The sequence below is a fragment of the Argiope bruennichi genome, chromosome 11, assembly GCF_947563725.1.
Source record: "Argiope bruennichi chromosome 11, qqArgBrue1.1, whole genome shotgun sequence".
NCBI lineage: Eukaryota > Metazoa > Arthropoda > Arachnida > Araneae > Araneidae > Argiope > Argiope bruennichi.
This window is the reverse complement of record NC_079161.1, coordinates 39,394,021-39,421,623: the sequence shown is the minus strand read 5'-3', so window position 1 is coordinate 39,421,623 and position 27,603 is coordinate 39,394,021. Positions and strand designations below refer to the sequence as shown.

The window sequence follows — 27,603 nt, the reverse complement described above, 5'->3', positions numbered from 1 at the left end:
TGTCATACATTTAAATGATAATTTAAAAAAACCCAGAGACAACACAGTGAGAAAAAAATACGAAAACAGAACTAATAAATTAAAGACAATTCTAATTAAAATTATAAATACATCCAACAATATTAATTTTCCATCCATATATGCAGATATCAAATATTGTTAAACAAAATTAGTTATTTTCTTTAAATTCAGAATAGATTTATAAATTCTAAAATAATATACTATAACAAATAGAAGGATAGCCTCTAGTGGCGAAAGTGAGAAACAGGTAGTCTACCACTTGGTACTGGAAATGAAGCGTCCTTAGGAGTTGTCTAAATTGTCTCACGTTTTAATTGATTTGTATCTAATTGTTTGTGTCTGTAGCTCATTAAGTCTTAAATATAATTTTATTTGAGCTAGCCAGCGTCTGTCATTCTTAGATCACTCAGTCACAGTACTAGTTTTATATTTCAGCATATTATATTTTATAAATAATTTTAAAAAAAATACTTTGGCATTTTTACAGCGTGTTCAATTAAAATCATGAAAAGTAGTATAATATGGAAGTATGTTAATTATGGATTTGTTGCACGATTTTATGTTTAATGCAGTGGTAGATTTCCTATTAGGAAACAGTCTTTAAGCCGCTAGACTGAACGGGTACATGCAAGTTGATTTAAAAAAATCTTACCGATTTAATTACCAAATAAATAAATTTGCAAGGTATACAAATAGTGTGAGTTACAAAATATCAAAGGCTGCAATGTGTGTTTATATTTAATTATTTTGATCAATATTAAATAAATTAATATATATTTATTTATAATGTATTAAAATAATAATTTTGCATTTATTATATTCTAATATCTGGTCTTGTAAAATCGTAATTTTTAAAGATATTTTTGATTGAAGTTTATTGCCTGCCAATAATTTCTCATGGTAATTAAATGATTTTATTTGAAGGTGAAAAAAACATTAAATATTGATTATGATTAATTTTATTAGAATTTTATTACACTAGTCCTTTTTATACATACATTAAAAAATAAACAAACAGAAATCTATTTATTTTCTCAACTTGAATAAAAATATATATATAAATTATTTAGAAGCTAATTATTAAAAATTTCTTGACTTTTGCAACCAGTTTTTAAAACAGCAGCTGCATAAAATGCACTGCCGGGACCGAAAGATTTTTGAAATCCACCACTGATTTGTCTCCCATTCAACTGATTGTCTTGTACAAAACGCCACAAGGGGGCGCTCTCTGCTCAAGGGAAAAAAGAGGTGCTAAAAAGCAAGGTTTTCTTGCAATGAATGTATCGGACAAAATTTGAATAGCTAGATTAACAATAAATCATTCGATATAAATTTCAAAAAGAATAAAAAGTAGTGCCAAAAAATCAGTTCGTAGGAAATTTTGATCCAGGTTTTGAGGAAAGAACTAATACATTTGCATATACTCACATTTTATAAAGGACACTCATAAGTATAAAATAAAAAAGGTTCAGAATTTTTTATCATTTATAAATTGAAGACTTTGATGGCGCTTATTTTGGTAAACTGGCCTAATTATTAGTTTTTATTAATTTTTAATTCATTTTAATACATTTTTTAAATTCTATCTTAAATTTTAAGCAACTTAAAATTTATGAATCTTAATTCGAAGGTTTCAACGTGGTTTGCCAATGCTCGACGCCGTCTGAAGAAGGAGAATAAGATGACTTGGGAACCTAGGAACAAGACCAGCGAAGGAGAAGACAGAGACAGTAGCTCCCCTAGAGATGTGAAGTCAGACGATACGGCAGACGATTGTGGCGACAGTAATCTACCAGGTAAATATTGTAAAAGTACATCCAGAACAAATTTTGGTCATTTTGTAAATTATTCCAAATTCACATTAGAACAATTCATTATGTACAAAACTCTAGTTTTCTTTTTAAACAGATGACAAAACATTCATGATTCCAAGAATCATTATTTCAAATTCGCATTGGAACAATTCAGTGTATACAAAAATCTAGTTTTCTTTTTAAACAGATGACAAAACATTCATTATTTCAACAATCATTATTTCAAATTCGCATTGAAACAATTCAGTGTATACAAAAATTTAGTTTTCTTTTTAAACAAATGACAAAATATGCATTATTCCAAATTCACATTGGAACAATTCAGCGTATACAAAATGCTAATTAAAAAAAAAGATTATAAAACATTCATTATTCCAAATTCACATTGGAACAATTCAGCGTATACAAAATGCTAATTAAAAAAAGATTATAAAACATTCATTATTCCAAATTCACATTGGAACAATTCAGCGTATACAAAATGCTAATTTAAAAAAAAAAGATTATAAAACATTCATTATTTTAAATTCACATTGGAATAATTTAGTGTATGCAAAAGGCTAATTTGCATTTTAAACAGACGAGAAATCATTCATTATTCCAAACACCATTATTCTGAATTCACACTGGAACAATTCAATTTATACAAAAGGCTAATTTGCTTTTTAAACAGATACAAATCATTCGTCAGTATAATTACTAGCAACATTATTCATTTTGCAATCATCATTGGGTGAAATATAAATATATTAAATATTGAAATTTTATTTCTTAAATACTAACACATCTTAGGAAATTTGTGAAATTCTTGAATAAAAGCTTTTGTTTCAATGCAGTTAAAAGCCATACTGAAGCAATTACTAATTTAATAATGTTTTATATATTGCTCAAATAAGATTCAAAAATTTTTGAAACAAAAAAAAATGTCAAAAAAATGAGGTTTTTAGAATTTTAAAATGTGCTTAGCAATATTTGAATTTCAAAAAAAAAATAATGTTTGAAATAAAAATAATTTTTATTTTTTCTGTGTGAAATGTAATATTTACTTATTTTTTAAATGTGATATTTACTTATTTTTTAAATGTAATATTTACTTATTTTTTAAATGTGATATTTACTTATTTTTTAAATGTGATATTTACTTATTTTTTAAATGTGATATTTACTTATTTTTTAAATGTAATATTTACTTATTTTTTAAATGTGATATTTACTTATTTTTTAAATGTGATATTTACTTATTTTTTAAATGTAATATTTACTTATTTTTTAAATGTGATATTTACTTATTTTTTAAATGTGATATTTACTTATTTTTTAAATGTAATATTTACTTATTTTTTAAATGTGATATTTACTTATTTTTTAAATGTAATATTTACTTATTTTTAAGTGAATCCTTCTTCTTGCTTAATATCTCTCTCATATGTTATTTAAAATGTTAAAAAAAATTAATTGAAATTTATTAACAAAATCATTTTTTATTTTTCTCAGAATATTTAAAGCAAGAATGTGGGCAATATCCAGGAAAGCAAAGTTTTACATCTGTCTTTGAGAACAATGATGCAAAATCCTCCAACAAGAGCTGCAATTCTTTTGCATTAGATTGCTACAGAGTTCAGGGACAGTCTTCAGAAGATTCCGGTTCAGGATCTCCCAGTCCAATACGCAGTTCAACGATGCAAAACTCTTGCTTTAATCCCTCTACGCAATTCGGTACAACAAAAAATGATCCCAAAGATCCTTTGTATGGATCAGTTGTAACGAACGCTCCTCCTTATAGTGCAATGTCAAACAGCAGTCGGCCAAAGATATGGTCTTTAGCTAGAACTGCCACATCGGACAGTCCACCAACTATACGCAGATCATTGTTTTCTTGCCAGCAATCAGAATTCTGTATCGAAAATGGACAGACACACAAATCAAACGTTGAATGTGCACCTTCTGATCTAAAACAGTCTCAAATGTCTAACATGTTCTGCGTAGACAGTAGCCAACGGCTAAAGGTAGACAAAGACTCTCAAGTAGATGACATAAAACAATCTCAAGTATCTCACTGCCCAACAATGTTTTGCTTAGATAGTGATCAAAGACACAAGGCTGACAAAGATCCACCATCTTGTGATTTAAAGCTACCCAGCTGCTCTGTCCAATTCTGTGTGGACACTGGACAGAGTCTTAAAGACAGCGAAATGGGAAAGCATGCTGACATTACATCTGGCTGTTATAGAGACTTCGTGCCAGACAAAAGTAACACCTTACCATCGAAAAATCTCTGCTGCAATCAATCTACCTATAACCCCGTAGTTCAAGATTGTGTGGTGCCTACCAAATGCGAGACCAGTGAGTGCCTCAGATCAGGGGATAGAGGGTCTTGTATGATGGACAGTCGACCACCTTATGTCACTGAGTATCCTCCCCCAAATCTGGTGGGGGAGAATGTAGATCCATACAACCATTATAAGGGTAAAAACATTGGACCAATTGCCTACACTGCTCCCAAATGCCAGACGATGAATTCATCCGGAGTAATTCAGAATCCAGGGTATACAGAGGGTGAATCTAATTCTAGAAACGACTTTTTTGCCTCAGACAGGTTTGATCCAACAATGCACGCTATCCACAAGACAGCTCTCAATCAGGACACATCAGCTGAATTAAGGGACACTGGAACTCTTTTGAGACAAAGTGACCATTGAAAGCACAGAGCTCAAACTGACTGTTATTCACGTTGATCTTATTATTTATATGAACGAAAGAAAGCACGTTCGTCAGATCTTTAATAAGGATGCGATACAAATATTGTTGGAAATAATTTCTCCGAATATAATTATTGTGATTTTTTTTTCTATATACAAACCAACAAACTAAATTATATGATTTTGTAATATTTACAAACTAACAAACAAATAAACAAAGGCTTTGCAATCGCACAGCTACACAGATCATATCACAGCTTCGTATACATTTTTATTTACATTTTTTATATATAATTCCTTTCATGTTCATCTTTTTTTAACAGTTAAACAATTCTTCAAATCTAAAAAAATTTATATATAAAAGAATGCTTTATAACAGCGTAACAATGAACTTGAAGCCTTTAAATTACTTTTGTGCTTTCAATAATATATTTTCATATTGAAATATGAGTAATTGTACTGTTTAGAATGAGAAAAAATTGTTTCTGCTTCATTAAACAATAAGAGATGATATTTTTAAAAGAATTTGATCAATTCAAATTAAACGATTGCATAATGAAATATCTGTTACCCTTAAAGACAAGAATTTTTCTCCATGTAGCTTGCAATATTGACATTAATTTTCATATTTCCTTCCGTAATAATTAATGCTCTACATCAGAAGGATCGCAATAGTCAACAATAAATTTTAGACATATAAAATACACTTCATTTTGTCCATACATGGAAAACAATGCAACCAATCACTACACACATTGAAATGCGGCTCTAATGCGATTCAATTGCTATATATACAAATAATTTGGTTTCAAACAATAGTTTTCAATCTTATATAATAAAAATTCTGTACAATGATTTGCTTAATTCCCTAAAATTTTAATGCACTTAACTCCACAAAGCAAAATAAAGCTTATTTGGAATCCTTATAATTTTTAATACCTTAAGTAGTGTCTTAAAATTAATTCTAAAAATATTTATAATTAATTAATTTAGTGTAATTCGAAAATCTTGAACCAATTAAAATAATAAATTACAAATGTGTTAAGATAGAAGGCTATCTCTTGGGCTCAAAAGATGGAAATGAGGCCAGATTTTCTTCTTGGACGAAACAAGAATAGGTTATTATAATTTTGCAGTTTAACCGGTAATATGTTAAGTGAAACAATCAACAAATATCCAATCGCAAATGTTAACATATCATTCAAGAGCACATCTGTCAAAGAAATGCACCTTTTCACAGTAACCAGCATTTCTGATGCACAAGTTCCAACATAGTATTATAAATGTTTTTTTTCTTACAATTGCTCGCCTGAAATGAAGACATATTATTCCCAAGTAAGGAGTTTTTATCGACAACTACAGAACCATCTGGTGGTTTAAATTGTAAACTATAACATCCACAAATTTTGGGTTTAAAAAAAGAAATACGGAGATTAGAATTCTAGTTCAAAATATAGTATAGCTATCTAGGTTTAAATTCAATTCATCTGCATTACTTCTGTTTAAAATTTATCAATTAATTATGTGGTGTCAGCAGCAATTAATATAGTGGTAACTCCATTCAAGTATGAAAAAGACAGCAGAAAAAGAAAATAAATTATTAGAATAATTTTACTAAAATCCCCTTTTTGAAAAATACTAGTAGTCAGATTGAAAAGTGTAATTTCTTTAAAGTGGTGTAAAAGTTGGTTATTGTACAATAATGAATTTATTGAGGAAAAATGCTAAAATTTTAATTACTTTTTTAATGAAAAAATTATTTAAAAATTTCAGAATTCTCTCCTTATTACGCATGCATAACACAAAAAGTAATTACGTGCCAAATTTTTAATTCGGGGGACCAGTTCTGTAGAGCGTTTTGGGTGTGTGTGTGTGTGTTTTTCTTGCAAGCCTTATCCCGCAATTTACAAATAGTATGCCTGGTTAGAAACATCGCCGCTTAAAAAAAAAAGGAATCTTGCTTTAATTCCATTCTTTCTATGCAAAAAGCATCTTTTTATCTTATGAACTGTCGATTTTCAAGGATACCCCGAATTACTGAATAATTCCGTTTAATGATATATTAAATAAAAATTTGATATGAACTCGAAAAATCTTAATAAAGAAAATTTAATTGAACTCTTCTAATTTATTTAGCAAATCTTTTACTCATTTATAGATATACATATATATGTAAGAATTTTTTTAATTGTTCAAAATAGGGTTATAAACTCGAATTCATCCAACAGCTTTATGGCAGCTTGCAATTTTCTTTATGATGCGAATTTCAAACATTCATGACTGACTACAGGATGATTCAAAACTAAACATATAAACTGATATAGGAAGTAGAAAATGCAAAAAGTAACCAAAATTACAAGGATTTTACTGCCGGATTGCATAAAATAGAGGGCGCTGTTTGCCAACGCTCTCGTTTGATTCCGGTGCTAGTTATTTAAAATTTTGACAACGTATGGAAAATTGAAGTTTGCCAAAGCCGAGATAGTGGAAATACTGCGAAATTTCGAAAGTGTTAATCTATCCATGTGCTGCTGCAGTGAAACTGTGCATAACGGAGAAAGGTTAGAATCTTGACCAATCGTCTTGCGCCTAAACGTGTGCTTGCATAGTTCAAGTGTAAAATATAATTAAAATTCTTCGTGAATATTCTTCGTTTCCGATAAAATAATCCTATGTCATTCTGGCTTTTTTTTTTATATCCTCCAATAGTTTGTACTTCTATCTGTTATTATTGTTTTCAGAATCACTCACTGTGTTTATTGCATACTAAAAAATGGTCAAAGGGTGCTCTGCAAAAGAGAACTGTCTGTTCAAATCGTTATGCCAATCTTCACACATATCAAACAAAAGATCCTGACTGTGCTTTCTTCGATCATCCATTCAGTTCTGTGATTTCCAAGAAGTGTTCCGAGCATCGGATGCCTTTATTGTAACTCTTGCAAACCGGTGTTGGAGGCAGATGACTTGTATTCTTTTGTTTCATAAGATTGTTTATGCTTAGATGCCTATTAGTATTATATACGTTATTTTATTCCTCATTAAAAAGTCTACAAAATCATGTGTTCTTTCGTTTGTTATCTCACGAATAATTCACCCATATATAGTAACTGTCACTTAATGTGATCACTTCTTGACTCGAATAATAATATTAACCCTAACATAATAACATTAACTCTGCAGTGATAACATTAACCCTAACATAATAACATTAACCCTAACAAAATATCGTTAACCCTAACATAATATCCTACAGTGATAACATTAACTCTACAATGCATTGTGTAGCTATTTGGCTACGCGATTTGACTTCCACTTATAAGCTTCACATGACTATACCAAAAGGCAACAATGAGTGTTTGGCAATTCTTTTTTAACTGCGTTTTGATAAAAATTTGCAGAAAAGATCGATACATGACTAGCGATATTAGAAATAGAATTAAATAGTTTTGAAAAAACCCAGATCACCGTTATGCGAGTCTCACGATGTACTAACATATTTTTTTTTGTTTGTTTGTTTGCACTGTAAAAAAATATAGTGGTAAAAAAAAATTTTATTCTTATGTAGAATTTTTATAACATGATTTGTGCCATTGGGATATTGTTTAATTCATAACGCAGCCATTTGGCTCATTTTAATTTTTTTTAAAATTTCTTTAAAAAATAATTTAAATATTTTTTAAAAATAATTTTCCTAAATTATGTGCAGCTATTAAAAGCACGTACATTGCTTTGGTAAAAAAAAATTGATAAAAAGTCATGTATTCTAGGGTTAACTGACTGATAACAAAAATCGAATTGAGTAAAATCATTTTTTTAATTATTATATCAAGAGAAAAGAAAGAAAACACCAGAGAGCTATCTATCATTTATTTCAAAAACAACAATTACAAAAATTTATTAACTGTTGCTTATCAACAATTACTTCTTAACATTCCACTTATATTTTATTTGTACTCTTATTATTTCTCTAAAATTAGTTGAATGAATGTTGCTACTCTCCAGTGTCAAAGCATTCAGAGTTTGCCTCATTTCGACGTTAGTTGGAATGTTTTTTTCAATACAGAAGAAAACATTCATTTGTTCAAGAAAACAAAGCAAATCGCTGTTACAATCATAAGCATTCATTGCTTGCACTTGCTCATAAAATACTAACGATTTTACAAAGAATAGGCAATGAAATATATAGTGGCGACGAAGCGCCATATGTATGGAAGTTTACCTAATATGTGGATTCATATTAGGTAAACTTCCACATTATTTCAATTTTGTCTTCAACTTTCAAATAAATTCTTTTTTAAAATCCATTTTGCTTTCGTAACTCAATCATAGATCGCAATGGCTCATGGTTGCTGTACAATTTCAACCGATACCTGGGAGAGTAGCTGGCTATATAAATTATCCGGAATAAAAAATGCCAGAATAAGAACTGTCTAAATCAGTGGTATATGATCGCTTTATTTAAATTTCCCTTTTATTTAAGCATAATATACCTACATTCTTCATATTATTATTCGATTTGATATATATATGCGTTGGGGAGGGGGAATCTGCTTTCTAAAGACATCCAGCTCCTCCGGCTTGCTGCGGCCGTCTGATTCTTCTATCCTCCAGTTTTGAATTCAAAGGTAAGATTTACTTGGTATATGAGACCATTACCCTAATTGTTCCATATTTACCAAACCTAAGGGCGTTACTTCTGATGCTTGATATTATTTAAACATTCAATGACAATTATAATAATATTTAAATAATAACAACGTTAATGTTATTAATTATTATATCATGCCGATGGTAGTGTGTGTCACATTTGAAGAATAAAATGGAAGTTCAAATCTTAGGAAATAAAAGAGCCCCTCTTTTGTTTTACCAATGGTAAACAAAAGGATGACGGTCTTTGACAGCTTCTGCAAACTGCATTCATTCTGGCAGAATATCTGCTACTCCGAAGACCATAACAAGGTCATTACGATTAGTACTACTGTCTAGTAGGAGCTTCTTAAAGTAATTGCTACTCAGTGCTTATACATATACACTAGTATATACAGGGTGATCAAGAAATAACAGGAGGTGTTCGGAGCCCTGTAGCGTGTTATGTACTGGACGAAATATAACAGAATTTGGTCGCCATATACATTAAAGTATGCGATCTCGATTTATCAAAAAAAAAAAAGAAAAAATTAGTACCAAAAAACGCCGATAGAGGAAATCTTAACGCTGCGATCGAAAACTTTATTATGTAACTTGCTTATGCGGCTACTTTGTGATATGACATCGAAGATAAAAGGAAGGTAATGCGGGAATTTATATCATTCTGCAAGAATTCGCCCGTCGATTGCGATGTCACTACGTGAATGCGCCTTATTAGTCAAGCTGTTTTTTCAGCGGGATGAAAATGTCAGTGCTGCTCTTCGTCATTACTGGCGGTAAAAACAGTTACGTAAAGGACCGATGACCATAACTAACTTATGAAGAATGGTTGAAAGATTTGAAACAACAGAAATTCTTGGTGTGCAACCAGGCCGAGGACATAAAGTTATCAAGCAGGAACAAGTTGAAGAAGTTACAACTGCCGTTATGGTTCAGGCGATAGCTAATAAGCAGGTTATCAGCAGTGCACGTTCAATATCACGACAAACAGATACCCCGTTCTGGACGATGCAGAAGATATTGCGTAAGATCCTGAAATTTTTTCCGTATAAGATAACAGCCATTAACATCTGAATCTTGGTAATTTCTGGTTGTGAGGTTCACTTGAAAGGCGTTGTGTATGAAGGATATGTTCCTGACATTCCTACTTTAAAAGATCAAATAACGTTACATGTTAGACGAATAAATGCCAATATGCTGCGAGCCACCGTCGGAAACCTCGTGTACCACACGCAATTATTGAAACATCAAGTAAGTGATCACCTTGAGCCAAATTTGTAAGTTGCTATAATAAACGTTTTTCATTGGTATTTGGTGTGTTGCTATTTACTGTTTCCATTGGCAGTTATGTATTCTTTTTCCACATATTTTTCTCTTGCAGCGCCAGAATTTCCCCTATCGGCGTTTTTTGGTACTTTTTTTTTTTGATAATTTAAATCCGCATACTTTAATGTGTATGGTGGCCAAATTTTGTTATATTTCGTCCAGTACATAACCCGCTACAGGGCTCCGAATACCTCCTGTTATTTCTTGATAACCCTGTATATATATAAAATATAAACCTAATTTTTCAAATGCGTTTCCAAAAAGAAAAATCCGTTTGAAATTTTGACTTGGATTTATGTCATTACCGGAGTCATATCATATGCAGAGAAAAGGCACCAGTCAGCATCACGATGCAAGAGCAGTGTCAGAAATTTCCTTCTTCAGTTATTTTGCTATGAGATTCTGATAGGGATTTCTTGGTCATTTGTCGGCTTAGGCCGGGGAATCTTAGAAATATTTTTTAAATGTAGAGCAGTAAAGAATTTGTATCCCTTTGTTTGTGGCGTGGGAAAGACGGAGTCAGCAGTTTTATTAAGTGCGTGTTAGAGATAATTAAATTTTTAAAAAATGGAAATTAGATCAAGAAATAAGCGAAGATTTGAGGAGGCAGTTAAGGATGGCAAAATTAAGATAAAAATTAGGAAATTAATTAAGATTTAAATTAAATTAAGAAATATCAAAACCCCCAATACATATATATACATAATTTCTATTCGAAAAAGGTAAAAAAAATGATGAAATAAATGACATGTGGAAAACAGAGAGAGGATTCTTTTAATAGATTAATTAAAATAGAAAGACTTGTATATGAATTCAATTTTACTGAGACGATCTTGGTGGGCCATTAATAAGAGCACCTTTCATATTCATTATGAAATCCATGAGGATTTTGAAGAATGGATTCAAGGTTTTTGAATTTGAGATTGAGGATTTTTTCTACCTGCCTTTGATATTTCTTCTCTTGGTTAGATGAAATGTCATACCGCAGTGTGAAGTCATATGTACTTTTGTTCCCTTAAAACTGATTGTACAGCCGGGAGACTAAAAGAAAATTAGACATCATTAAAATGAAGTATTTCTTGATATCGCTTGTCACTACTTCACAATTTTCATTTAAGAAGATCTGGTTAAAGTGGTTTTTCTATTAATTAGCAAAACGCTGTCAAATTATCTATAACAAATAAAATGTTAATTTCTATTCAAAAATTTATTTAATGAGACAAAATAATTATTTGAATTAAAACCAAAACCTCCTGCAAAGAGATTTTGAGTATTTTTTAAACATCTGCATCAATGGGTGACATTAAATTTTTCCACGAATTAACAATAAATATGTAACAACAAATGAATTTCAATAAAAAATAATATTCTAATCACAGGAAATGCTTATTCTATCTTCACCAATCTTCGTACTAGCAACATTACTCAATCGGTACAGAGTATGTGAAATAAATGAACGTGTTCGAGTTCCTATGATTAAGAAATGGCATTTGGTTAGAACACCTTTAAAAGAAATAACATCTTGAGATATAATTAATGCTGAAGCAATGCACTAAGATCAAAACAAAAAAACATATTTCAACCTGTTAAAAAGTGGTATTACATTTTTTTTTTACCATGCTACTGTAAATACTTCACAAAATACAAAATTATTATACTTCAAATGTATACATATTAAATACTTTGTGTATGTATAAATGTATGTGTAATGTGTATTAAATGTACACAATACATTTACATATATACATATTGTGTACTAAATGTACACAATATGTATAAATATACACAATAATATTGTGTACTAAATATATACTTTGTAATGTTTACATACTAAAATATGATAAGCACGTGTAGAAAAATAGTATTTAATAGTTTTTAACTAACTACTAATTAAATTAGTTAACTAAGTTTTAGTTAATTTACTTATACATAATTTAAATTAGTATAACTTAAACTTAATTTTTAACTTATTAACTAGCTTGTTTTTAGCAGGCAAAATCTATTCTTTGTTGAATGATTAACTGTTATTTTTACATTAGCCAAGAAAAAGCTTTGATGACTTCGTGAATCTTTCTGTAAATCTCTAATATTTTGATACCTTTCTAAAATAACAACAAAATATTAATAAAAATTTTAAATTCTCATCTCATTTCTGTAACAAACATAGTGCTCTGTAACATTTCTGTAACAAACATAGTGTTCTGTAAAACTGTAACACTACGGCTCTCCACACATCTAATTCAAGAAAGATTGAGACAAATGATACACATCAGAATCAGCTACAATACTAAATTAAGTGTATATTCAATATTTTTTCCCATTTTTTATTTTTTACTTCTTTATTCTCTTGATATTGCATAGGTCACAGTTTCCGCTATTGGCAACGATTGGAACTACCCCTTTTCCTTTTCACTTGTTATTTGTTCCCCTATCAGATTTATTGATAAGCCATGTCTTGTCAGTTGACTTTAGTTACAAATAGTTTCATTTCAAATAGCCTGCACATTTTAATGTTTTCATTCATAAAATATTGGGCCTCTTTGGATGGATAAATTTATTCAAAATTTGAAGTGCCAGTGAATAAATTATTCCCAAACAATTTTTGTTGTTTCCGCTATCAGCTGTTTTTAATTTACCACTATTTTATGTGAAACAAATTAAATAAATTTAATAAGTCTCTAACAATAGTGTCGCTTTAAAATCTCATAGTTCAGTTCATGCACCAGCTCTTTCTCGTCAGATTTAGGAGCTGGTTGAATTTTAGGTTTGGTGGTGTTTCCGGCTTTGGAAGATCAGTTGGTATATACAGTGGTGGCCAAAATTGTGGACACTTGAAAATCGTTATGTTTTCTAACTTTGTATGTTTATAGAAAATGTTACATTTCACAAAATGTGAACTCTTACGTATCATTTTAAAGAGAATTAAATACTGATCTCAATTCAAAAAGTAAAATTTAAATATTTGCAATACAAAAAAAGTTATTCTCACTTTAATCTGAATAACAAACACAGTGATGAAGTGGATTGTAATTTCTAATTTTTCTGGCAAATCACTGTTCTTGTTCTGGGAACGAATCAAATGTTATTAACTGCTAGCAGAAGTTAATAATGTAATCGTGTTTAAAATTGGAACAAGTCATTATTGTGCTTTTTCTGTAGAAGCATGACTGCTTTTTATGTAATTAAATTGCAAGTTAGATGTTTTGTTAAACTTTTTAATACACAGTTGGAATTTTTGTAAATATTTCTGATATTTAATCAAGAATCAATGATATCAAATAAAAGAATATATTGGGCTCTTAGAAAGAGAACTAAGATTATTGTGATACGTGAATGTGGTCTTTTCTATGCTGAAATTGCAAGACTGGTGGGGATTTCAGTGACTACATCTGGAATCCGAAAATTTGGTTTCCGATATCAGGAGACAAATTCAGTAAAACACAAAGCAGGAAATGGCTTAAAAAGATAAACTGCATCTGTTGATGACAGAAAAATAAAAAATGTATATGCCTACAAGATAGAAGAATATCATCAGGAGTCATCAATAGTCAATTGAATGATGTTGGCATTTATGACAGTTCAAGAACAATCAGGAGAAGATTATTAGATGTTGGATTAAGAGGTAGAATTGAACGAAAAAATCCTTATCTCTATTTAAGCAGCGTATAAAAAGATGACAGTAGTCAAAGTAACGCATTAAATGGGCAAATGATCAGTAATTACAAATTATTCGGAGTGATGAAACAAACATATCGTTATTCGGTAGTGATGGTGAAAATAGGTAAGATATAGACTAGGCGAAGAACTACATCCTGACTGCATTCAGGCAACTATGAAAAATTCAGTTAGTGTTATGATTTGGTTATGCATATCAGCAGACGATATTGGTCTCCTTCATGTTATCGATGAGATATTAAATGCAAGAAAATACATTGATACTATTCTAAAGTCAAAATTTACATCTCCCATCAGTGATCTATTTCCCAACAACGCATCATTTATTTTTCATCAGAATTCAGCTCCTTGCTACATAGCAAAAATATCGAAAGAGTAGTTTAGTACAAAGAGCGTTGAATTGTTATCAAGGCCAGGATGACAGTCCTGACTTCAAAATTATTGAGAACTTGTGGCACCATTTCAAAACTCTTGTACATATGAAGCGTTCACAAATAAAAGAGAATTAATTGAGGCTATAATTGTTTTCTGGCATCCTGTAATAACAAAGGAAGAGCTTAAAACTCTAGTCAGCTCAATGAAATATCAAATTGAAGCTGTATAAAAAATAAAGGCTACCCTATTAAGTACTGATAACTCATTGCAGTCATCAGCATCTAATGTATGTCGATAATTATTGCCATTCGACTTTTTTTGTATTGCAAATATTTGAATTTTACTTTTTGTATTAAAATCATCATGAAATTCGCTTTAAAATGATATCTAACAGTTTGCATTTTGTGAAGCGTTACATTTTCTACACGCATAGAAAGTTAAAAAACATAAAAATTTCCGAAAGTGTCCACAATTTTGGCCACCACTGTATATGTGTTGAATTAAAATGTGTATTATCAACTATAACAGGTAGATGTCTGCTATGCGAACTTTATATAATAACATTAAACGATCAATTTTTGCATATATGTATATATATCTATATATATATACCGTGTAGGCAAAAAGTCCGTAAAAACTTTAAAAATTCATAAAACCCGTAAAATCAAGCAAAATAAAAAAAAGTTTGCAGATTAAGTAGTGATAAGTCACGAGATTTTTTAGGTAAGAGAAAAAAATTAATTCAAAAAACAGCCGCTAGGTGGCGCTAGTATGAACGACTTAGTTGGAAATATGCAAATGAGACAGGCGATTATAAATACTTATGCTCATGATCCAGAATCAGTTCTCCGTGATATACTATGTAAGTAAACAAGGATGTTGTGTGGAAAATATGAAGTTTTGTTGATAAAGCTGTTTCACCTCAACTATGTATCAGTGGCTGTTTCACTGCGTAAATTCCTACTTCAGAAAAATGTGAAGAATGGGAAAGGACCTTTACCATTGGTAGGCTTCATAAAGCTTGTTCAGCGATTTGAGGAAACTGGATAGCTTGAAGTTCGTGTAAGATTCGGACGACCAAGTCTAATGCAGACACGTTCAGAGCGGGTTGCAGCCGAAATGGAAATATTAACTTCCAAAACGCGGTAGAGACTAGCAATGCACGAGAAGCTTGCAGACGCTTGTGATTACCACCATCCTCGATACGCAGCATTCTTCATGATATTCTTAATTAGTACCTATAGAAATTACAGTCTTGCTATGAACTTTTAGCATCGGCTACTGTAGAGAAAAAAGCATTTGACAGGTGGGCTTCTCCAGAATTGAACAAGATACCTCCTGGGTCTTTAAAATCTTGTGGATAGATGAAGCTCATTTTTCGCTCCATGGCGACGTTAGTACACATAACTGTCGCATCTGGGCGACGTCAAATCCGCGAGTGTACGCTGAGAAAGCACTGCATTTCCCCAAAGTCACAGTGAGGTGAGAGTTCACAAGTCCCTTCATCATACGACCCTTCTTTTTTGAAACAGAGTCAGGTAAATGCGTGGAAAACGGTGACATTAATTCCTCAACGTTATTTAACGCTTCTACGCGAAAAGGTTGTTCCATGTTTGTGTGAAAAAGATACGCTTTCTGCTGTTACGTTTATGCACATTCAATATTCTCCCCAAAGTCTCCCTTCAACCAAGTAACTGGAAAAGGGAAGATATTCTTTTTTTCACATTCCACGGGCCATTCTCCTCATATCTTCTGCGTTTCAACCTGTTCCCTAATGCATTCTGCCCTGGCGGAAATCTGATGCCACGCCGATCCACTACGCAACAGAATGCATGCTGATTTCTTCCTTCCATATGACCAAGCCAACATCTGAACTAGAACGAGTTTGGTTCTGTTCAGATGTTTGAAATCCTTTTGTTGCCTCCACAAAAGGATCCAGGATGAAAATTCGGAGATTGATTCGTCATTTTGAAGAAAATCAAGATCTGCTTAGATTTCAAGAATGCTTTTATCAAGAATAGCACTATCTATACATCATTATATTTATTTTCTGTTATTTTTGTGTTTGTACATAGCATTTATTTTTATTTCCATTTTCTTTGTGCTGTTCCGTGTTTTTTTCTTTTTTTCTTTTTTTTTTTTCTTCTTTTTTTTCATTCTGATCCCATTTCTAATTTTTCGTTAATATTTTTATTATTTTTTGTCTGAATTTTGTGATCACAGACAAACTGTAAATCTGCTTATGTAAAAGAGCACAAGTTTTCAGTTTATCTCTGATGGTTTGCTTTACAAGCCAAAGCTACTTCCCATTTTTTATTTCAAATAGCTCATTGCTTTCGGCTTTCTTTTGTTTAGTATTAAAATCCCCTAACCAAATTTCAATCAATAAATGTTAGACGTCGAACAATAGTCACAGGTATGGATAGGACAGAGGCGTCTTTCCATGTCTCCCCCACTTCATGCCCATTACACTGTTTAAATAACCAAAGGGTTATAGTTGCAGGGGCATGAAGCGGTGTTATGTTTATGCAAGATGGAGCAACAAGTCACACTATTCCAGTCAAGGAATTCCTGATGCAGATGTTCGGGGAAGATAGAATTATTAATAGACGTTGCAAGTTTCCATGGCCTTCTCGGTCATCAGATATGACACCAGCATTTTGGCTATGGGGAATTTAAAATAACGGGTGTATCTTTCTCGTCCATCCAATCTGTTGGAATTGAAAGATTCAATCCGCCGAGAGATGGCATGTATACAGCCGGACATGCAGCACTCTGTCGTTGCTGGATTTGTGACACGTCTGCAATGGGTAATCACTTATGGTGGTGGATATTTTGAGCACATATTGCAATAATAAATGATTTGATAACATTATTTTTTTTATTCTTTTCTATTCTTTGACTACGAAACGCCATCTATCGACTGTTTTTGAATTAATTTTTTTTCTTACCTAAAAAAAATCCCGTGACTTATCTGCAAACATTTTTTTTTTATTTCTTAATTTCACGAGTTTTATGAATTTTTAAAGTTTTTAAGGACTTTCTGTCCACCCGGAATATATATATATATATATATATATATATATATATATATATATATATATATATATATATATATATATATATATATATATATGTATTATTTAGATAAGATTTTGCTTTTTAAGTTTATATATGTAGGTATCTTTCCTGAAAAAACGCAATTTTACACACACTCACATAAAAAAAAATCATAAAAATTTAGAGATTTTTTCTAATTGTCGTCATGTTGCTAATATCATACAGCGCCATCTCTTAAATTTTTGTGGTTCTGCCATTTTTGTCTTCGGATGACAACCTACTGGCACCTCAAAATGTTTTGAGATATCACTGTATTACATTATCCGAATACGAATACGTTGGACTCGCAACCAATAGCAACAATGCAATCATTGAGTTAACCAATTAGAATAACATGTAAAACTACTTTCATGATTTTTTTTATTTAAATGACCACTTTATATGTGTATATATGATTGAAAAAATATTCACATATAATCAATATGGGATTCGTATATTTTCTCCGAAAAAAAAAAAACACGATTTTACAAAAAAAAAAAAAAAATAGTTTTGTCTTAATTATACTAACATTAATAACGCATAAAAATAAGCATTAAGCATAACGCATTCTTTAATAAGCGTGAGTTATTCATACAGGGAGATTTAAAAGTTGTAGAATAAAATCAACTGATATAAATTTTGTTGGATAGTGGAAAAGAAGCGTAATAACGAGATGGAAAACACAAAATTAATTATTCTCCTTATAAAATTATCTCAAGAGTTTTGTGTATGAAGTTTTTGAGAAATCTGAAGATGATATCATTGCGGGAATTGTTGCCAAAAAGCAAGTTCATACAAGGTGTCCATGGAAGTTGTCGCACCGTCTAATATGTAATCGCATCTCTAAATCTACAAATCATAATCTACAAATCATCACTTGCTTGATATGATATGTAAATCCAATTCTTGTCATCCTCTTTTTAATCACATTTATATTTTAAAGCAGTTTTATTCGAAAAGCTGTCTTGTTTTCACAAGTCCAACAATAAATTTTAAAGAATATTACGAATAAGAATAAATATCACGTCCATCCATATAGAAAGCCGTGTAAATGTTCTTCACGAGAATGATCTTTACATCTTTATTGCAAGCCGTTGTTATTGTAAGCCGAATATATTCGTATTCGGATAATGTAATAAGTGCCATCTCAAAATTTTGATGTACCAGTAGGTTATCATCCGAGGGCAACAATGCACGAGATATCGTGGTGTGACATTGGTAACATGACAGCAATTAGAAATCGGCTCAAAATAGTTATTAAAAAATGTGTGTGTATAAAATCGCGATTTTTCAGGAAACACACGTATATACATAAACTTAAAAAGCAAAATCTTAGTTAAATATAAAATTTGATTCAAATCGTTAGAACCGTCTGAGATTCATGAAATATATATATTTACAAGAATTGCTCATTTCAAGTTACTGAAGTTCGGATAGCAGACATCTCGCTGCGATTGCTGAAAATTTAGATTCAACCAGCTCCCAAATTTAAAGAGAGCCAGTGCATAAGCAAAAAAGCAGAAATATATATATCCGCAGCAATTTTAGAAAAGAATTATTAAATTAATTTGTTTCACTTAAAATAGTGGTAAATTAAAAACAGCTGATAGCGGAAACAACATAACTCTTTGGAAAAATTTATTCACAGGTATGTCAAGCTTTGAATAAATTTACCTATCCAAAAAGGCCCAATATTTTATGAATAAAAACATTAAAATGTGCAGGCTATTTGAAACTATTTGTAAAAAACTAAACTATTTGTAACAAAAGTCAACTGACAAAACATGGCATATCAATAAACCTGATAGGGAAACAAATCACAAGTTAAAAAGAAAGGGTACTTGTAAATTCCTCATCTTCAAATAAATCGATTTCTCGTCGGATGGTTTGGACATAGCTGATTTCTGTATTGTATTTTGGTACTTTGAAACTTTTTTATTTATCGCTAATTCTAAGTTTTGTTCAAGTGATAATTCCTTTTCACTATCGACATTAGTGCCATCATAATCTTCGATAACTGAACCGAATTCTTCTGAATGTGGATTGGTTTGTGGGTAAAAAATTTTAAGAAAATTTGCTATTAACTTAATCAGATTTGAATGGTTATTTTGCTTTCTTCTTTTTCATTTTCATTTTTTAAAATCCTTATAATTATGTAAATATAATTAAGACATTTTCTATTTTATGCCTTTCTTCTGTGCGATTTTTCAATGTAATATATAATTCTTCAGATAGTGATGTGTGCTGTTCTTTCAGTGACTGCAACATGAAATTTATTGTCGCATTAGCTGTTAATAAATTAGAATCTCTCCCACATAGTGCCTCAATAGTCAGTTTTATTGGAAATAGAGCTGATACAGTTCTGGATATTAAGTCGAATTCACTATCTGAAAAATTAATTTACAGGTTTAAGTCGATTATTGCTTTTTGGATTGGATTTCTCAGTTTCAAAAATCGTTCCATCATCAGGCGTAAACTGTTCCTACGTGTTTTAGAATCTAATATTAACATATATTCTGTTTTATTTTCAGTTAGTATACATTTTAGTAATATGTCATTTTTTATAGGGGAACGTTTAAATATCTTAACAATTTTTCGAACTTTATAAATTATAGGAAGCAATTCTTGATGGGTTAATATTTCATCCTCATTAGCAATATCTTCTTCCACAATTAAATTGTCATTATCTTCATTGTCAATATCACTCTCACTCTTACTCACTTCAAAGTTGGAATCCGAAGTTTCTATATCCACAGTATTTGGATTATTTTGTTCTTTCTTTATTTTATTTATTTATTCATTTATTTTTTTTGGTATAATACATCTATTACTCCGAACTGAATTCCATGAGCATAGCACAAGTGCCGATTTGCACCAATCAACTTTTCAACTTTTTCATAACTGTTACTCCATCAGTCGTCATTAATACAATATTTTCTTTCAGGGATAATCCATGTTTCGCTAATTTAGATTTAAGCAATTAATTAAGCCATTAATTAGCTAATTAATTTCGTCCGTTATGGAGACATAAAAACAAAAACGTATACTATTTTGCTATGTTGGCGATCCCTGAACATATAGTGGAGACCATTTTATAAATTTCTAGTAAATACCGAAAAAACGGTATTTAAACTTGTGAATATCAGTATTACAAAATTGCACAAATGACTCAAAATACCGGTTTCGGTATCCCGGTATACCGGTATTGCAATCCTAATTGCAACTAATTTTGATGTGTGTCATTTGCAAAGTCTTGCTTGAATTTGGCGTGTGAAGAACATTAGTGTCTTGGCACTTCTACTCAGTTTGAGGTAGTTAGTAGCAGAGGGAAAAACAAAATATTTTTAGTTTAGTTAAGTTATATTAATCTCCCATTTTAAAGCAACACTAGGGCTATTGCGGGACGGACCTCGTAATTTAGGAAAAACAGAAGTAATGTCCCATTTGTGTGTCAGTTGAGTAGAAAAAATATCGCTTAAAAGCGCTGAAGGTGAAAACTGAAGCAGTTCTTTAGATGCAATTTAAGTTTCGGAAGAAGCTATGGAGGTTTAAGCGGCAAAGTCCATTTAGTAGTAGAGGAAGGAAAGGTATATTTTCCATTGCAGTAGGCTTAGTTAACTTGTCCCTTGATTGTGGGATTTTCATGAGTTTTGAGCTAATTAAAAAATTGTCTTGAAAGTTCTTTGGTGACATCGTCGAGCTTTGGAGTTTTAAGATCTCTTAGTCAAATAACTTTCAGGATAAACCAGGGAGTATTCGTTATGATACGAAGAATTTTATTTTGTAAAACTCGAATTTTGTTTCTGTTGGTTTTAGCAGCGAGTCCTCAAATTTGAGCAGCATAAGTGAGGATAAGTCTTAAAACTTGTTTGCATAATAATATTTTATTCTTTAACCTTTGTCAAACCTTTTAAACAACAAAAATATTTTCAACTCACAAATATTAACATAATTTCAACCGTTAAATATTTCAACATTTGTAGATCAAACTCTAGTTTCTTTAATTTTTGGAATACCATGTCACATTTGGTTCTCATGATTGACTTTTGATTAAAATATTATAATCCTTCTCCGATTATCCTTGGGTATATTTAAAATGCTTTATTAATTGGGATCCGAATTCAATAACGATGATATTAATTAAAGATATTATTGTAATAAAAAGTGCTAGATAAAAACAATTGTGATTATGTGTCTTCGTTTTTAGGACTATGTTTAAAACTTGGCTGGGCTTTTAGCACATTAATTTTTTTTTATTGTTTTAGTGTTCCTATATCAGTATTGAGTGAAGGCTTGAAAAAGCAGCTTTCGCGCCACTAAGATTTAATCTCTATATTCTTTTCCAATAATTTTGTTGTATTTTTAAAATAGGATGCCACTCTAATAAAATGATGATGGATGTAAAAGTTGAAAATCGTACTTGAAGTGCAACTCTTTTTATTTAAAATATTAGTGTCTCAAGAATATTTAGTAAAATATAATTCATCGAGCAGAAATATGAAAAATTTTTAAATGGTAATTCACCAGAGCCTTTATTGTCACAAATTACATAAAATATAATTATTTACTTCATTTAGACCATTTGAACATTACTAAACAGTATGTATGTCTATTTATTAAGATTTGTAAATTAGCCATTGAACCCGAATTTGAATGGATACCCTGTATATATTAAACTATGTTTACCTTAAATAAAACTGATTTATTGAATTAACAATATAGATATTGGAAACGATCATTGAAAACTTTGCCTTGCATTTATTTTTTTAGAATATATGTACTGAAAATTACATTTTTTTTAGATTTAATTTGCTGTAATAATTAACTTATTTTTTAATCAGAGCTTTTTTAAATGTGATGGCAACACGTTAATAAAAACTAATTTTTGCCTTGCTCGTGCAGATTAAATTTTATTTTTATTCTGCGCGAAATAATTGTTGAAAAATACGTTTAAATTATATTTTAAAAATTCATTAAAATAGATATTTAATTTATAAGTCAAAACATTACTGTCATTGAAAAGATTATTTTTGAGCTTCAATATATTATAAAAATCAGTTTTATGGTGTAATATTTTAGGTACACATTCTCGGCCTAAAAGGTACATGTAGGCCAAATTTGGTGGTCTGGTTCAAATGGTTTGGCCTGTAAAGCGCCAACGCACACACAGACATACACTTTGAGCTTTCTTATAAGTATAGACGAAAATATTATAACTTATGATAGTAGAAAATGTTCAAGGAAAGTATAAAGATAACAAATGTTAATGAATAGAACTGAGTTACCGAAAAATTCATTGCATTTCTACAAATAAGACATTTGTATAAAATCCAAAAAAATGAATAAACATTTTAAATCTTGTTTCATTATGCACAATTGGCATACAAATGAAATTAATAAAGAAACAATTTCATAGAAGAAAAAGTAGATGATATGTATTACGAGGGTCGCTGGCACCGAACCTATATTAAGTTCTCTGTTGCGCGCTAAATGAAGTTTCCTTTTTTGAAAATGGCAACTAAAGATTATAAATATTAATCTTTAGTGCGTAAATAAATGAAATCAGATTAATATACTTGTTATTTTGCCTTATGAAACGGCGTCATAAAGGTAATTTAACTGGAGAAACAACTGAAGAAATGAAATTCAGATAGTTTCAACAATACGTACTTACCAAATGTATTGCATCAGAAAAACGAAAACTACAATTTAATATAGTGTTTTTAGATTTTTCATTACTTTTTAATAATTAGCAGTTATAGTCTTAAATAGATGTTCAGTGATCCCTATTATTCCCTAAAATATTGTACGATAGCTCCACGATTCCTTTTGATATTCTGAATATCGAATAATATCAGGAATAATAGAGTTGAAAATTTGATGTTAATAAAACATTTCAATCGAATACGCAGTTGATTATTAATTGTAATCAACGTATTTATTACCTCGATAGATAATGAGATGGTAAGCCTGTTTGAAATGAGTCAAAATGCACAGTGACTCTAGCTTGGAATGAGTCGAAATGTACAGTGAGTCTTGTCTCAAATGAATCAAAATGTACAGTGAATCTAGCTTGGAATGAGTAGAAATGTACAGTGAGTCTTGTCTCAAATGAATCAAAATGTACAGTGAGTCTTGTCTCAAATGAATCAAAATGTACAGTGAGTCTAGCTTAGAATGAGTCGAAATGTACAGTGAGTATAGCTTGGAATGAGTCGAAATGTACAATGAGTCTTGTCTCAAATGAATCAAAATGTACAGTGAGTCTAGCTTAGAATGAGTCGAAATGTACAATGATAATAGCTTGGAATGAGTCGAAATGTACAATGAGTCTTGTTTCAAATGAATCAAAATGTACAGTAAGTCTAGCTTAGAATGAGTCGAAATGTACAGTGAGTCTAGCTTGAAAAGAGTTTTAAGTCGAACTGAGTACTCATTTCTCAGAAATAAAAAGGAATAAAATGACAATGCAGCATAAGACAGTTGCAGTCAGTTGGAGTATTCAGTTACATTAGTCATGTTATTTTTAAGAGTATGTATATCAGCACGATATCACGAGGACATTATTCCTCCAAATATTGTGAAAGTTATAAAAAATTTTCCACGACTATTAATGTGTTTCCAAATTTCTGTAGTAAGTCTAACTCTTTCATCCCAGGTGTCTCGAAGTCAGCTGAACATCCCCCGAGAAAAAGAAATATTTTATATTGTCAGATTCTCTTACACTCCAAGAAATAAAAACCAACACTTATGCTTATTCCCACACCTCCCCAAACTCATTTTTTCCCCACTACCTCCTCAGCTAATTCCTCCTAAACTCATCCACTTTTCCACCCACTAATTAAAACTCCCCTACTCCCAAACCTGACAGAAAAGCTCCCAGAAACTTCCCGCACCCGTCCTGAAAAGGACGAAGAAGACTTTTCGATCAATGGCAAAAGGAAATCAGGACAAAGTAGGGGAAAGGGGGGAGTCTTAGTGGAAATCCTTGTTGCAAATCAAGCGCTCGGCTGCCGAAGTGCGCGACACGTGTCCTGAGTCGGAGTTGGACACGGAAAAGACATTAGCAGAAACAAGAGAGGAAAATTGTCCTCTCAAGTAGAAAGAGAGGATAAAAAAAATGACCACGGCGTCGCGGGGAAGTGACCCGGTCCGATTTTGGAGGAGTGAAGTTAAAAGAGGACAGGGCTGTTATGGGAAGGGTTGAGGTGTCCCTTGACACTGCGTGACGGTTTTAGGTGTGAGATGCCGCTTTGTTTTTTCTTTAGTCGTTGTTAGCCTTTTTTACTATTTTAAAACGGATTCTAAAGTACTAAGTAGTGCATTTTTAGGGCTGTTTTTGGTAGTTTTATTGAAAAGGAGAATGTAAAAGAAAATTGAAATTGCTTCCAAATGTCTATCTCAAATTTTTGATGGAACTTTGCTATTTGAATTTTATCTGGTGGTATTGACAGCACAATTAGGTGCGAAAGGCTGCTTTTGTTTCTTTAGTCATGCCTAGCTTTTTTACTATTCTAAAACAGATTATAGAGTACTAAGTAGTGCATTTTTAAGGCTGTTTTTGGTAGTTTATTGAAAAGGTGATAGTAACAGAAAAGTGAAATCGCTACCAAATTCCGCTATTTGAATATTATCTGATGGTATTGACAGTGCAATAAGTTGTGAGAGATACTGCTTTTTTTTTTAGCCATTGCTAGCTTTTTTACTATTTTAATATAAATTCTAGAGTATTAAGTAGTGAATTTTTAAGGCTGTCTTTGGTAGTTTTATTAAAAAGGAGAAAGAAAATTGAAATTTCTACCAAATGTCTATTCCAAATTTTTGATCAAACTCTGTCTGCTACTTGAATTTTTGGTATTGACAGTATGTATTGCACTTAATTCTTTTAAGTTATTAAATTAGAGATTTTTTTTAATAAACGATGCATTGTTTAATAAAAAATCTATTTTTGTTTGTTTCTTTCACAGTTAAGAACACGTAGATTAAAAAGAGTGAATCCTTAAAGTTGTTTTTGTAGTGTTATTGCAAAGCGAAAGCAACTGAATTATTATTGAAATTGAAATTATTAAAAAAGTAATGTTCAGTTTTTGGTAGTTTTATTGAAAATGAGAAAGAAAAAGAAAATTGAAATTACTACCAAATGTCTATCACAAATTTTTGATATTTGTATTTTATCCGGTTACATTGACAATATGTATTGCACTTATTATTATTATTATTGTGGTTGAAGTGCTAAAGAATTTTTTTTAATAAAAAACGCAATGTTTTTAAAAAAATATTTTTTCGTTTATTTCTTTTTCAGTTAAGAACATGTGAATTAGAAAAAGTGAATCTTGAAGATTATTTTTGCCCTGTTATTGCAAAGTGCACTACTGGAAAATTGAAATTATTACAAGTAATGTTTCAGATTTTGAATGTAATATAGTTATATAAAAATTTAGTGAAATATATTGGAATTAGTGTTTGTGTACTATACGCTTATATTCCTAAACGAAATGTACACAATGAAAAAATTCAACATAATAGTTGGCATTTTTTTTTCTATTAATTGCTCGATATAAAAAGCATTCAGTACAGAATGCAGTGCTATATCATGGCACTGATGTACTTAGGATGAGGAACATGTTCACTTCATGGAGATTTTTTAAAATTTATATTAAATTTTTAACTAATTAAAAACGAACTGAACTATTGGTGTTTTCTTGCCATAATTTCAAACTATATGGCTGTAGATTCATAAAATCAGTTTTCCACATACTTCAATTTCATTTCTGGACTTTTTTTTTAATTCATGAAAATTTTCAAAGTCAGTTGTAAACGAAGTTTGTAGCAATGCATTTTATTCATGCTTATTTTACTGCTTCATCAAAATTTTCAATCACTTGCTTTTACCAGTACTCAGCTACGGTTTTAAAAAAATAATTTTCTTTGGATATTAATTCCAAAATAGAATTTACGCTTTCATTTTATAAAAGATTTAACGTTCATGGGTTGATATTTTGTCTATACATTTCGTAGTACAAATTCATTAGTAAACGAATGCAACTATCTACAGGGCCCGACTTAGTCTAGTTGGGGCCCGGAACAACAAACGTCTTTGGTAACCTCCTTATGCCTCACTACTTTAATAATGAAGAACCGAACTTTATAGTGGTATTTAAATTTTTCGCCTCATTATAGATATATAACAAGAAAATTGACTAGAACCTATAATAGCTATAAAGTCCCCCCCCCCTCCAATGGTCAGACGAAATATCTTTCTATTCATTTTATTCATCAAAGAAGGAAACGTAAAATAAATTTTCTATTCGATATGCCCCCCCTTTATGTGGGAGCCCGGGGCAACTGCTCCGTATGTCCCGCCTTAGTAAGGACTCTGACTATCGATGTTGTCAAAAGAGAAGAAATTAAGACAGACTAATGAAGCTTAAAATATGATATAATGGTTCAGATTGCATGCTCGAATTTCTATAGATTTCTTTCTAGGATATTTTCTATTAATGCCACGCATGCAGAAAAAAAAAGCTTCTGTTATTTGATATGAATCTTTGCAGGTATGAATTATACGCCCAAATACATAAAATATCGAAACGTTTAGTTTAGTTTAGTTATACTAACGTCCCGTTTAAAGCAACACCAGGACTATTTTAAGATGGACCTCGTAATTTTGAGCCGCACTCAGATGACGAGGACGACATCTGAGCTGACCCCCTCCCTCTCCACACTATAATATCGAAACATAACAGACGAACTATATTTCATTTATATCAAAGAGAGGTATATATATTTTTGGATGAATTAATAAAATAATGTCTCGCCTAACAAGCGCCATAAATCCCAGGTAGCACAGCCTGTTGCACAATGTTGTACAATATTGTGCGATATTATATGATATTAAACAATATTCCACAATATTAAACAATATTGCGAATATTGTACAATATTGT

At 30.9% G+C, this 27,603-nt stretch overlaps 1 protein-coding gene across 1 annotated transcript in view; it reads left to right on the top strand.

The window, feature by feature from the left end:
- Positions 1-4,844, top strand: part of LOC129956520 (iroquois-class homeodomain protein IRX-4-like) — a 69,486-nt gene extending 64,642 nt beyond the window's left edge. Inside the window, exons 5-6 of the mRNA XM_056068442.1 lie at positions 1,652-1,817; positions 3,330-4,844. Coding sequence (XP_055924417.1) covers positions 1,652-1,817; positions 3,330-4,534 — 1,371 coding nt within the window. The 3' untranslated portion in view covers positions 4,535-4,844. The remainder of the gene's footprint in view (positions 1-1,651; positions 1,818-3,329) is intronic.
- The last annotated feature ends 22,759 nt before the right edge of the window (positions 4,845-27,603 follow it).